This window comes from Callorhinchus milii, unplaced genomic scaffold, assembly GCF_018977255.1.
Source record: "Callorhinchus milii isolate IMCB2004 unplaced genomic scaffold, IMCB_Cmil_1.0 Scaffold2, whole genome shotgun sequence".
NCBI classification, from domain to species: domain Eukaryota; kingdom Metazoa; phylum Chordata; class Chondrichthyes; order Chimaeriformes; family Callorhinchidae; genus Callorhinchus; species Callorhinchus milii.
Window position 1 is genome coordinate 90,110,543 of NW_024704743.1, and position 13,778 is coordinate 90,124,320.

General features: G+C 38.9%; 1 protein-coding gene across 4 annotated transcripts in view; it reads right to left on the minus strand.

The window, feature by feature from the left end:
- The window catches only part of rims2a (regulating synaptic membrane exocytosis 2a), a 390,995-nt gene that overhangs the window by 201,153 nt on the left and 176,064 nt on the right, over nt 1–13,778 (minus strand). For 3 of the 4 annotated variants that reach the window (XM_042332190.1, XM_042332192.1, XM_042332191.1), the window contains exons 5-9: nt 7,153–7,252; nt 6,105–6,228; nt 5,015–5,061; nt 4,748–4,860; nt 523–653 (exon numbers count right to left, since the gene is read on the minus strand). In XM_042332190.1, the coding sequence (XP_042188124.1) occupies nt 523–653; nt 4,748–4,860; nt 5,015–5,061; nt 6,105–6,228; nt 7,153–7,252 (515 nt within the window). Of the gene's footprint in view, nt 1–522; nt 654–3,162; nt 3,211–4,747; nt 4,861–5,014; nt 5,062–6,104; nt 6,229–7,152; nt 7,253–13,778 lie in introns of all 4 variants that reach the window. The other variant, XM_042332189.1, reaches the window with a different exon arrangement.

Here is a 13,778-nt window from a genome sequence, read left to right on the forward strand (position 1 = left end):
TGGAAACAATTGAAGTTAAATATTTTCAGAGATTACAGCAGTGCCTTAGCCCAGTGTGCTGGTGTAAAACAACTGAGATTACATTAATTTCTCCAATTCCTCACACAGTGTGTTCCTCATCACAGACTATAGAGGAAATATTTTACCTTAGAGGGTGGGTTATATCTCTTAGCAAGCTGTAAAAAATAAGCATTGGTGAGGACTATGATTGCTTTAGGGGCCAATTTCTTATTGTGGGAAAGATGCATCGTAATTTTCTTTTAGGTCAGCTGGGTGTCTGACACATGCACCCAAGTATCCCAAAAAAGGCAGAGTTTTGCCCTTGTATGTGACCTACACATGGAAATTTTCCTTTGCTTGGAATGGACTGATTACTTGGAGGGATGCACCTTGTTTTACCTCAGATGCATAAAGTGAGATATTCAATGAATAAACTAGACACAAATCTGAAAAATGGATATAAAGGAGGTAGAAGGCAAGTTGTAGAGATTTCCAGTGGAAGTTGTGCTTCAAATAACCTACCTTCTGTCTGGAAGAAAGTAAATTTTGACATATGGATTCCTTGGCCTCCCCTCTTCCCTGAAAGGTAGGTCTTTTGCTCCAAGGATTGTTACAATAAGTTGGTGGCCAACTTTGTCGTACCAAAGTTTAATCTGTTGAAAGAGTAAATGATTCTATGATAAACGTACTTATTAGACAAGTCTGAGAAGCTTTGAAACTCAACACTCTTTCATTCACTTTCTAGGCTAAAACTATCACACTTCATTGCAGCTCATCTGCGTAACTTCCATTAGCTCCGTGAGTGTGGGCACTGGTGTGTGGCCTCTGTAAAGTACTTAATATTGTTAGTGTCATGTCATGTACATGGAATTATAAAAGCATTCAATCAGTCTAAAATGTGTTTCAAGTGATAGCCTACAAGACAATACACTAGCCAGTGATAATTCAAAGCTATCAATAAAACATCAAGCAGAACTATACTAGAACCTTAAATTGCAGATGTAATTAAACTCTTGTAGTACTCTCATCTGAAGGGTAAATAGTCTAACTTCATTTTGGTTGGATTCAACTGCAGGGAGCGGGCTAATAGATAACAATACACAGAGCCACACGGAACAACTCTTTTATTTACTAAAGATATCAGACAAAGGGACACAGATTAATAAACAGATGACAAATTAGACAATAAAATGGACACCCTTTCCTGGTCTCAACAATCTGGAGGTCGCTAGATCTTTACTGCTTTGAGACTGAATCAATTGTGTAATACAAGTTTCAAAATTAACAAAAATGTTGAAAACCTGCCTGGGGTATGTCTTTAAGTTGCTTCATTACAGGTGTAAATTCTCTCTCTCACTTAGTTGCACACCGTTGTTGTCTCAATGTGCTTTTCCTCAGGCTCCTTTGCTCTTTCATTTACTGATTCTATGCACATGCTCTCACTTTTTTTTATTGCATGTAATTGCTTTCACTCATTTTCTCACTCTTCTCCAGCTTTTTTTTCCCATTCACGCTCTTCTAAATTTTCTCTCTCATTCTTCTTTCTAGATTTTCTTTCCCTTACTCTCTTTTCCATCTTTTCTCTCTCACTCACTGTTTTCTAGATGATCAATTTCGACTGTACTAAGTTTTATCATATTGGGGAACTCAGAGTTGAGACAAAGAACTCAAAACTACAAACTTAGTTAGGAATAGGATGAATACACAACTTCTCAAACATGCAGTAAAGCAAGGAAGCATTCTGTAAAATTTGCAAATGAGGTTTTAACAAAACAGCATATTGGTAGTCTAAGACTTTGAAGGGAATAGGAATGATATCTAAACTGAAACTCCAGTACGTTAGCAAACAAATTGTACCTAAATACTTCTTGCAACCGCCTTTATCCAGAAACTACTCACAGTTCTGTTGGACCCTTTAACTATATCACAGTAAGATTACTAAAGATTTCTGTTTTCCAAAAATGTCATTTCTGTCAAGCTCTGCTTTGGCTGAGTTGTTCCCATGAGAATTGGTACAAGTTATGCTGAAGTTCTTCCCAGGTGCTTCCTCCTAAAACGGCAGCAATTTTCTCACTGCCAGTGAAATTGCACTGGAATGAAATATGTGATGTGTGATGTGATAATTATCATGTTGCTGCTGTTTGCGGTTGAAAGACTTTGAGATCTGTTAATATCCAGGCTTTCTGCTCTTCTGCCCCAGCCTCTCCCTCCACTCTGCAACCTGCTTCATGTCCCCTGACCAACCTACCCAGTTTTCAGCCATTCTGCCCCCGCTCTGTGGAACTCCATCCTGGAGTCCCCTCCACCTTGTCTCCCTTCCTTGTGAAAGATGCTATATAAATTTAAATTTGTACTGTATTGTAATACCAGATAGTATAATCATGCCCAGTGTTTTTGGTAAATCCTATCAGAAGGTGGACTATTTGTTCTTTAGGCTGTCTAACGTGTCTACCAGGTATCCATGTCTTGATACTGCCTGTCTGAGTTTGGGAGATGTGTCAGTTCTCAGTTTGTCCACGAGATGGGGCATCTTATGGCCTGAATGCATTCAGACTTGGGAGGCAGAACATAAAGCATGGAAGAGGCCATTCCATGGATCACATAAAAACTACCCCATCATGGGCTTTGCCTCATTCAATTCATCTCCTGTAGTTGTCCATCCTAGTCCCCACCTTTACCCACACCCTCCCACATTGGTGTCAAGCCACTAAGCAGTTGAGTGGAAAAACAGGCATTGTTGGGCTCGAATCACACAGCTGTGAGTATGTTCATGTTCAAATGTGGCTGGAGGCTTGCAGAGGAGAATACAATCCTGCTACTCAGTTAACGGAGTAGGGAGCTAACCGAATATATTGAAGATCTTCTATTTGTTTAGGTATCATTTGTTTGCCAATGATCAACTAAAGGATAAAGGATTTATGCAAGTTGGAAAATGCAGCTCATTGCCTTTGAACACCGAGTAATGGCAATGGGGATGAGCCCAGTCACTGAAACCATGCAGTGTTTTCCTCAGGACTGGTAGGATGTTCAGGGAGTTTAAGATATGCAGATATGCAATACAGCCAAAAAGGGGAACACGCAGAAAATGAAATTTGCTGTCAACCGGTTATTTTGGTGCATTTTCCAAATGATAGTAATTGCAGATATATATGGTACTGTTACCTGAACCCTAGGGACAAAAGGTGCTGTTCTTCTACTAAGGCTTTGGCTCTGGTAAGCAAAATTAAACAACAAAGAAAATAAATAAAAACTAAAAAAGTACGTCCAGAAACAGAAACTGAAAGAGTGCTCTAAAATAAACAGTTACAACAGCAAACATATTACCGTATCGCCCCACAATCCATTTCTTCGATCACTACATAAAGGTGACACTGGATTATACAGACAGAAAATAGTTAAACTCTAACACATTTATAACAGGGTGGATCGGGGGAGCCCAAAAAGAGGCATCCACATGGAAATCATTTTATTTTTTCATTTGGACTCTTTAACACTTAAGGTCTGGGCCTCTACAAAAAGGCATCAATTTAACTGGGCAAATGAACCAATAAGGAGGTTAGGAATTTTTTTTTTAATGCACAGAGTAGTTCAGATATGGAATGCCCTGCCCGGAGTGGTGGTTGAGGCAAAATCCATTTTAGCCTTCAAGAGGTCCTTGATAGCTACCTAAAAATGCGTAATATATAGGAGTGTGGGGGAAGGGCAGGTAAATGGGACTGAAAGGATTGCTCTTAAAGGAGCCAGGCATGATGGGCCGAATGGCCTCCTTCCATAATGCAAATGTCCATGGTTCAACAGTATTCCCAACTTTAGGAATTGGATTGGCAAATGCATCTGATGCAACATTATGAAACAAGAGATTTGGAAAACTCTATCCAGTGCATCTCGATGTTTAGTTTCATATTTTTCAGACTAGTCTTGGCAACATTCCTGTGATTGTGTTTATACTGATTTCTAACCCCCCCAAAAAAAACACCACAAAGTCAAGATACTCAATAAATCAACTGAAAAAGTCCTGGTGAATTAGACAGGGAAGAGATTATAGGGAATATTCAGAGAGTGCTGACAAGGAGGAAAATGACATCGCACAAATTCATTCCCATTTTGTGATGGGTGATGTGCTAATTATCACAGACTAACATTGAGGTCAAACCAGTTAACATACTGCAAGAGTAATAGTCCCCCTGCTCAAATTCAGCACAATGAAGCCTGCTCAGATAGTCATTGTCATCCTGCAACCAGCTTTCATTGTACTGAAATGGAGGGGTTTGGGGGGGGGGGGTTGGGGCATTGCTGGAAGGCAATAATGATTATCTGGTTTGACCTTCATTTTAATCCACGTGATCATTTATCACCAGTCTACTGTCACATCAGATTTTTCTCCCCATGGATTCAAAGAAGAAGGGACATAAGGGACAGCCTGGGATTCTAAGTGCAATAGTTTAGCAAGAAACAGAGCTTCAATTGGGATAGTGAGTGTGAAGTGGATCAACATCAAGGACAATATATAAACATTAGTTTGCCACATTTCTAAATGGAATAAGGAATACTACAGAAATTCTCAGATCGTAGATAGCACCGCCCGCACTTCTAGTTACAGGAACGAGTTCCTATTTGAACAATTCAGATTGCTTATTAAGAAATATCGGAGATAGACCTTTGGATATATGTTATAGCTAATCCCAAGCAAATTTGTGGTCAACATAAACAGAGAGAAAAAAGCTGCATATAATTGATTTATACATACTGAGAGCTGTCCAGGCAGGAATTGTGGAGCATCTCGCAACATGCTCGGGCTCATTGGAGACGTGACAGAAATAGAGGGTCGGTCCATTTTCTGAGACTCAAAGGAGCTAGAACCTGTGTGTGCATACGCATAAACATTTCTTTAAAAGAATCCACATCCTTTATTCTTAACAGCAGAAGTATTAACAGTAAATACATGTTTTAGCATATGCATAAAACAATCTAGAACAAAAGCACTGCTCCAGAGGACAGTAATAATCAAACTTACTTGACTCTAGCTGTCCATGAGTGCTGTCTGGTATCCGGGGAATATCCCTAAATGTTACAAGGAAACAGGAAGATCTGGTGATTACGCCATGTTCCAATGTCAAAAATACCATTTCATCAAAAACATAAACTCTGATTTTTTTTAAATTGAAGACCCCAGGTGAAGGAATTTGACTTAAGCCAAACCCAAAGGAGTACCACTATGAGAAAGCATGCTGTATCCTTTGCCAGGACCAGCTGTCCTTAAGGCCTCTTGAAGTGAGAGTGGCAGTTTAATGTCTACCTTTCCTAAATTATAATAATCCTTGCATTTGATTTAGTGCCTTTGATATAGAGCCGCTGGAAAAAATGTCTCAAAGCGTTTTACAGGATTTAGTGTAAAATGTAGTGAGTGTATTTTGTAGACAAATGTGGCAGTTAATTTGCAATGTCCCACAAAAATCCATGTAGTGTTATGAGAAGATCTATGTTGTGGGCTCACACACACGAGGAATAGATTTCATATTTGACTCATCTTACTGCACTAATACTGTGTTCATTCCAGTTATGAACCAGTCCTTGCATTTCATATAACACCCTTCAAATTCACAAAATAGTTTAAAATATTTTGCAGGATTTACTGTAAAGTGTGGTGATTGTGTATTGTATATTGTATATGCAAACACAACAATATAACATGAATTTGCATTTATATACCACCTTACATGTTGGGAGGACATCCATAGCCTCACTGTGCTGCTATCAGCAGTGCCCTAGAATACTGCAGATCCGCCTGGCTCAGAAACTGGACCACCGAGACCGGCACAGAGGATTGGCTCAATTCTGACATTCCATCACCAAACATATTACCTTGGAGCCAGTTCAGCTCCAAGGAGACCCAGTTTATCCTTTTCCTTAAGGAGCCAATAAATTTAAGCAGTCTTGCATAGACTTAAGAATGATTTATTACCACAATATTGCCATGAATGGATATGCAGTACGGCTGAGGATTTATGAACACAGTGCTTAAGAATTTGAAAAGTGCAGTAAAAAGACATTCATTACCCTAGTTAAATAGGAACTAGTTTGATGTCAACAAAGAAGCTACTCACCCGATAGGCCGTGAAACTAATAGCTCCACTTGTTGCTCAGGTTTGGATTCAAGAATGATGTTGTACACCTCCTCAAAAGTGGCTCCTTGCAATGACCTGCCGTTCCATTCTAGCACTTCATCACCTAAAATTGAACAGTTTGCAATCAAAATAACAGATTAGGTGAAACAGTAATGTAGAATCATTAAGCACGCTTAGGAAAAACTACAATTTTGCTTCAGTCCCATCAAATGACTGGCTTTAAGATTATGCAGTACAAGACAGCATTATGGGATAATCCTGGATCTGTACAAAGATACAAAATCCTTGTCAGGTTTTGAACAGGATCTACACCAGATTAAACAATTTGTAAATCTTAACCCCTGCCCAAGTGAAAAAGTTGCAAAAGTCCATTCATGACATTCCGCAGGACCCAAAGGTGAAAGCCCAAATTTATTGTATGTCTATCCAAGTTAACTAATGCGTACATTAAACTATTTTCCACTGGACTTAACACTGGAGGTTAAGGGATAAGTTAGAATTGTTTTCTAATTCATAAATGATTTTAATAGACCAAATGGAGAAAAAATATTTCCACTAATCAGTGAATCAATAACAAGTGATCATAAATTAAAGATTATCAAAGAAAAAGGGTGAGAAAAACAGATTTATAAGGAGGATTTTTGGAATATGGAAAATGTTACATTGGAAGAGATAATACCAGCATAGACATTTGTTGTGCTTCGTCTCTACTTTCTGATAAGAAACCAATTCCAATAGATCAGATTACTTAGAAAACCCACCCAAATCAAAGAATAGTCAACTCAAATTCAAAATAGAGGGCTTGCAGTTTCAAAATGGTTTCTTGGTTTGAACATTTTCAAAAAAAGTCTGGCTCTATAATACTGTTCCTTCCCTAGTGGTTAATTTCAATGGAATATACTGGGCAGATTTTACAAAGTTTCACTGCAAAGCACTGTTGGGAAAACCCTGATTACAAATGCTAGAGAAACCTGAATTATAAGAATGGGTGATAATAGAAGACCATAAAGGATCAGAAAGAGGGCACCTGGTCTGAGATGTCCCACGGTGTCCGCTAAACTTCCTTTCTTCACCTTGGTAATGAATGCACAGAGTCTCCCAGTCTCAGTCATCTTTCCCCCCACAACCTGTTCAGAAGAAAAAGTGTGCAGATACTTCATTTAATATCAACTTAATTTAAATATATCTATTATCTATCTGCAGACTCTGTCTCCCACCCCATATTATTCTATGACACAGCATTTCTGTTTAGAACAAACCGCATCACTGAAACCCCTTATAGATTTACTTTGCATTCTCAAGCAGATTTTTCTAATACACCATGTCACTGGACTCACAAACATCTATACCATTTATACCACAACAGTATAGCTAAAAGGTGGCAGAAGAGAAAGTTTGAATGTGGTTAGTTTAAATGTGCTTTGAATGTAATATTTCAATTACATGTGCAGTTTTACTATCATTTTATTGAGTGGAATAGTCAGAGAGGATTCACTCTTATCTAGAATGGGTTACCAAGAAAATTGGTCACTCCAGAACACCACCCCGTGTGAAGAGCGCTATATAAATGCAAGTAGTAGTTGTTGTTGAAGTCAGGTTACTGGATTCCCTTAATCATGGGTACTGGATTTCCTGCCTGACCTGCTGAGTGCTCCCAGTGACTTCTGTTTTTATTTCAGATTTCCAGCATGTGCAGTATTTTGCCTATGGAATTTTTAATGTCCACCTGGGCAGACAGATGGGTTCTGGTGCAATTGAATCAAAAGGGATGAAGTTCTTTCTTTGAACCTATCCTAGGATCTGTGAGAAATATAAGTCTAAGTGGAATATTAGAAGCAATCATTTACTGTAGTAGTCAGATGGGATCTAGCATTATTTGCACCCATAGTTTGCTAAATGACTCATCCTCTAAGGATCCATAATGTAATACATTACATGTTCCTCCAAATTAATATTAATTTAATATTATCCACTCCTATTTAATAGCAATATTGGGTGATGGTTATTAACATTTCCCTGTATTGCACTGGAATTTGGGGGTTCGGTGCCACACTCATCCAGCCAGACTTAAACGTGAAAGCAGGACACTATTGACTTAATCGAATTGGGATAAACATGATTACCGCCAATTGGTAGCACATTGGTTGTTAAATTCACAAAACTCTTTTTTGACATTCAAAAGCTCTAATGGACCAACTGACAATGTTCAAGGATTGCTTGTTGATCCAAGATTAGACAGTTCATATAACAACAACTTGCATTTATATAATGCCCACCCTCATGCAGGATAACGTCCCAGAACACTTGACAGTGGTCGAGCATGATGTCTAGCAGGGGGATGGGAAGGTGACCACAGGCATAGTCGAAGAGGAAGGTCTGCAGGCGCAACCTGAAGATGGGGAAGGAAGGGCAAGACTGAGGGATAGAGGAAGAGTATTCCAGAGTTTTGGGGCATAGTGGCTGAAAGCACGGCCACTGATGGTGGAACGGAGGGCATGAGGGACATGCAGAAGGCTGGAGCCAATCGAGAGGAGGCAGCGGATAGTGGGTTGGGGGTAGGGAGTTACCAGGACTGCCAGGGCATGAAGGGATTTAAAACAATGTGAGGATCTTCAAATCGATCCGTTCGACAATAGGGAGCCTGGGTAGGACTGGTCTGTTGGGTGAACAGAGTTTAGTACGGGTGAGTATGTGGGTGGCGGAGTTTTGGATTAGCTGGATCTTGTGCAATGGTGGAGCTGGGGAGACCAGCAAAGGGAGCATTTGAAAAGTCGAGTCTGGAGGTGACGAATGTATTTGGGGTAAGGTATGGTCGGAGGCGAGCAATGTCACGAAGGTGGAGGAAGGCGGTCCTAGTCAGGGACCAGATGTGGGGAAGGAGGACAGTTGTGAGTCGAACCTGACAGCTATGGTCTATATATGCATATTATAATAATTCTTATATTTAACCCATTTCACATCAGGAGGACTTCGCAAAACACTTTAGAGGATATACTGTAAAGTTTAGTGACTGTGTGTTTTGTAAGTTTAAAATTAAATGTATTGTGGGAGTGTGAATCAATCTGGAATGAAACACTTCTCAATGTGGCTCAGCTAGTCCTTCTCCAACATGATTCGCTTCCAGATCACACAGTGCAAACCTGATTTATCCTATCGTTTATGATGTCAGTTAGATGCCATGTTCACACCAAGATGGATACAGGACTGCAAACATGACTAAGATCATCCAACAGAAGTTGCACTCATAAGATCATGGGAAATTATGAGCCATTTAGCCCAGCACTAAGCTGTATTAGTATTGTTGACAGTGGCACTACTACAGCATAATGGTAATGCACTACCAATAAAGCTTGACCTGTTACATCCTCAATCAGCTTCTGATGTGCGAGTTCTAAAAAAAAATGCTGTTCGGAATTACACTGGAATTTTAGTTCTTTCCCTCCCCTCACAAAAAAAGGGTCATTGTGTTAAGTAGCGATCCTAAAATCACAAAGTGCAAATGATCCCTTTCATGAATTGAGGGTGAACATAAAAATCCCTTCAGTTTTCAGTTTTCAGAAAGCAATTAACAGCAGGATTACACATACAGCAAAAACAAATACAATTAGAAAGGAAATAGAAACAGTGAGGTATTTTTTCCCAGCAAAAAGACATTTTTCACCCTCAAATTGAAATCTTTCAGGAACCTTCCAGCTCCTGTCTTACGTCACGTAACACAACAAGCCAAACAATGTACAAAGAGAATTATGCAGCAAATTTATGCCAAGAAGCATAAGAAAGAAGAAACTTATTAATAATTTTTAAAAATCTTGTAAAATTCACAGGATTACATCAGGATGCAAAAGAGCCTCAGAGTAGATCAAATGAAAGCTTTACAGTGGTTTCTGAAATCCTAATTAAGAAAAAAACATTTCTCAGTAAGTTTAATTCAAGAGAATTATTTTAAAACAGGACATCCCCAGGACATCCCCTCCACCCCGAAAAGGGATATTTGCATAAAATTTATAGAGGTAAATCTCTGGAACAATCTGCAAAAATATTTTTAAAAATCTTTCAACAATGAGGTTTTGGCCACAAAATATACAGTGAATTCATTTTACAGTATATTCTGTGAAGCGCTTTGAAACATCTCGAAGATGTGATAAGGTGCTATATCAAATGCAAGGATTATTATTATCATTATAATAATGTGAAATGAAAAATTGGCCCTCTGGATTTTAGGTGATCTTAATTTATCTCTTTAAGAGAATAAAACATTGGTGAGAAAAATTCCACATTTCATGTATTTTTTAATATTACTTGAAATGGCTATATTTGGCTAAGAGATAAAACTAAATGAAGGCAAACAGCTGATGAACGAAACACGATCTAATATCTATAAATTTGTGGTTTATCTAGTGCTAAAGGCTTACTTATCACAGTGGTTTAGCCAGTCTATTAAAACAATTGCATATGAGCAATGAAGTGGTAATGTGAAAAAGTTAATCCAGTTTTAAATACCATCATTAATAAGCATTAGGGTAAATGTAGGAAATGTAATGATCTGATTAGAGAAATTTCTTCAAGATGTCTTACAATATTTACACAGTATCTCATAGTTCGCTTACAAAAGACGCACTTTGCAGTATGTCCTGTAAAGCGCTATCAGATGTTCTCCCGACATGAAAATAATAAATATAAAATAATATTCCTTGCATCTGATATTCACAGAATATACTGTAAAGTGAATTGTCTGTGTATTTTATGGGTAAAACGCGGCAGCCAATTACGCACAGCAGTGTCCCGCAAACAATCGTGGATTGAGTGACCAAATTATTATTGGGTTTTTTTCTTGAGGGATTATTATCAGGCATGTGGAATAAGGAAACTTGCCCAAGGTTTCACCCTGCCGGGAATCAAACCCAGGTCTCTCGCTTGCGAGGCGAGTGCTCTAACCGATGAGCTACAGGAGTCCTAATGAAGGCACTAGATTAAATGCCTGGATGAGTTATTTTATTTATTTACACCTGGGAATATGTACTCAGAATGAAGATGCATACACGAGGAAGAAGGTGACTAAAGGGGTGTACATGATGGGAATAGGAGGGATGGAGGCTTGTGTGACCCTTGTCCTTGTTGTATCACTCTATGAAGAGGTAACTTCCGTGGAATTCTAGGTTGAAATAAACTAGAGTGGCCATTGTGTTTTGCCAGATAGCTGCAGGCCCTACATTATAATCAACTTCACCACAAAATCACTGATGTCACTGTGCCTCCACAGCGCACCAATGATAATACTTTTGGATACAGAGGGCTTAGGTTTAGGATTGCAAAGGGATATTTCATTCCATGAAGTATATCTTTACCCAGAGGGTAAATAAATACATTGAACGCATTAAATAAAACAGCTTGGTGCTGTGATGGCATAAACCTCTTAAATGTATTTAAGAAGAAATGTCATGCATACATGAGGGAAAAGAAAATAGAAAGGTTTGGGAGAGACGATTAAGAGAGGTGGAGGCTCAGGTACAGTATAAACTCTAAGAAATGACCTAATGGCCTATTTCCATGCTGTAACATTCCATTTGAGGACAGTAGGGTGGGAATTCTGGAAGGATAAGATCAAATGGCTCGAAGGGTCTTCTTCAACCAAACCTCTCTTGTGATCGTGTGAAAAAAAGCAAGATATTCCTGCTGCAACTATCGGTAGTGGCTTTGAGTGTTTACGCTTATGATGCAAAAGGAATTCCAATCTCAAAGCATATTTAATACAAATAAGCTACATACTATAAAACGAATAACAGAAAACTGGCAGTGAGTTTAAAGCAGTGATTCAATTTTGAGTTGTGCTGAGGTTTGTAAATCAGTCAGGTGCAACTCCCAAGTTGTGCAATATTGCCTCAGCCACTCGATTCGTTCTGAACCTTAAACCTGCTGTCAGTTTTCTACAGAATAATGTTTTATTACATTTTCCACACAGTGTAAACGTCAATGTACTTTTTGTGGGAGGTATTTGGTTTTATTTGCTTAAGTAGCATCTGAGAAAAATTGTGAAAAGGAATGCTTTAAAAGTCTTTACTGGTTTTGCATGTCTAACACAATGCTAGCTTAATTTGTGGGTTAAAAGAAAGTACCAGCATTTAGCAACTTCTTTTAGGAGCACAGTTTAATGGCTCATCTAAAGGATGCCCTCCCCAAACAATTCAATACTTCTCCGGCACTGCTACAAAGAGGTTCATGAAGTTTAAAGTAAAAAAATTGCATAGCACTTCTACATGTCATAATTCTTAGAGCTTCACAGGTAATTACCGTCAGGGATAGTTTTTTTGGGAGGCAAACACGGCAGCCATTTGCATCAGTAATGTCCCAGAAACAGCTATGAGGTGAATGGCCAATTTATTCAGAGGTTTGTCACACCAAGAGAAAATATTTTCTCTTCCTGAGTGTCATAGGGTCTTTAATCTGAAGAACAGGCAGACGTGGCCTCATATACAACACAAAGCTCCTTATTCGGCACATTTTTCTGTGCACTGAAAGGCACTGCAGCTAAGTCTTCAAGTAGCAGCAGTGAAACAGTTTATATTCTCAACCCACTGACACTGTGTAATGAGGTTTGGGTGAACTCAGAGGAGCTCATGAGCAGGGCATCAGCAGTGAAATATAATATCAGTATAACCTCATCTGACTCTGCTGAGCTGCCAAGCAGATTGGAACAGATGTGAATACATCAGTAATTGTTTCAGCAGATCACAAAACCAGGAGTGAGCCAGCAGACCTGGCCTCAGACACACGGGAAAGCTGGGCTTGATGAGGATTTTAAAGTGTTTTTAATTATTAATATTCTATATGCTATACAATTTTATTATGCCCTGATAATCCCATTCTTTCATTGTTTAGTTCTGTCGCCTCGGGATTCAAAGGTCAGGGTTATTTCAAGTAAATTTCAATTGCTATTTCAAGGAAAGACAGAGTCATTCTTTCAAATACCCTGGTTTATATACCACTGATCATCCAAATACATCCCACTACAATGCAGTGGAACACTAATTTACTTATAATGGGGTCACACTGTGGACCTCTTTCATTGCAAATGTGCTCAGCCTGTCTGATCACTTCCTGTCACCTGCCAGGTTTTCCCACTAATATGGCTGACTTCCAGTCATTAGATAGCCATTGACATCACTTCCTGCTTTGCACAAGCATACGGTCTAACATTTCAGAAGTCGGCTGTACGTAGGCACATTAAAGCCCACTATTGAGCCTCTTTATAACTTGGTTCGGGAACTTATGGATCCCAAACACAGTGTTTTAACGCAGCTGCATTGTAAATGGCTGTTCATCTCATTGGGGCGAATGGGATTTATGGTGCCGATCAGCTGCCACGTTTGCCTATATAACACTGATTCCATTTCACATCAATTAAATAAGTTCTCGTTCTTAATATGTATATCGTAGGCCTATGAAATCGGTCATGCACTTCTTGGGCAATCTATGGAACATTGCTGTGTGCAAATTGGCGGCTGCATTCACCTACACCATGGTCAGTATACTTTACAGTAAATTCTTGAGAAGCCCTTTGAGATGTTTGACAATGTGATAAAGCACTATATCAAATGCAATTATTATTATTATTAGTTATATTTTGTATAACACTTTGAGACATTAAATTTTACT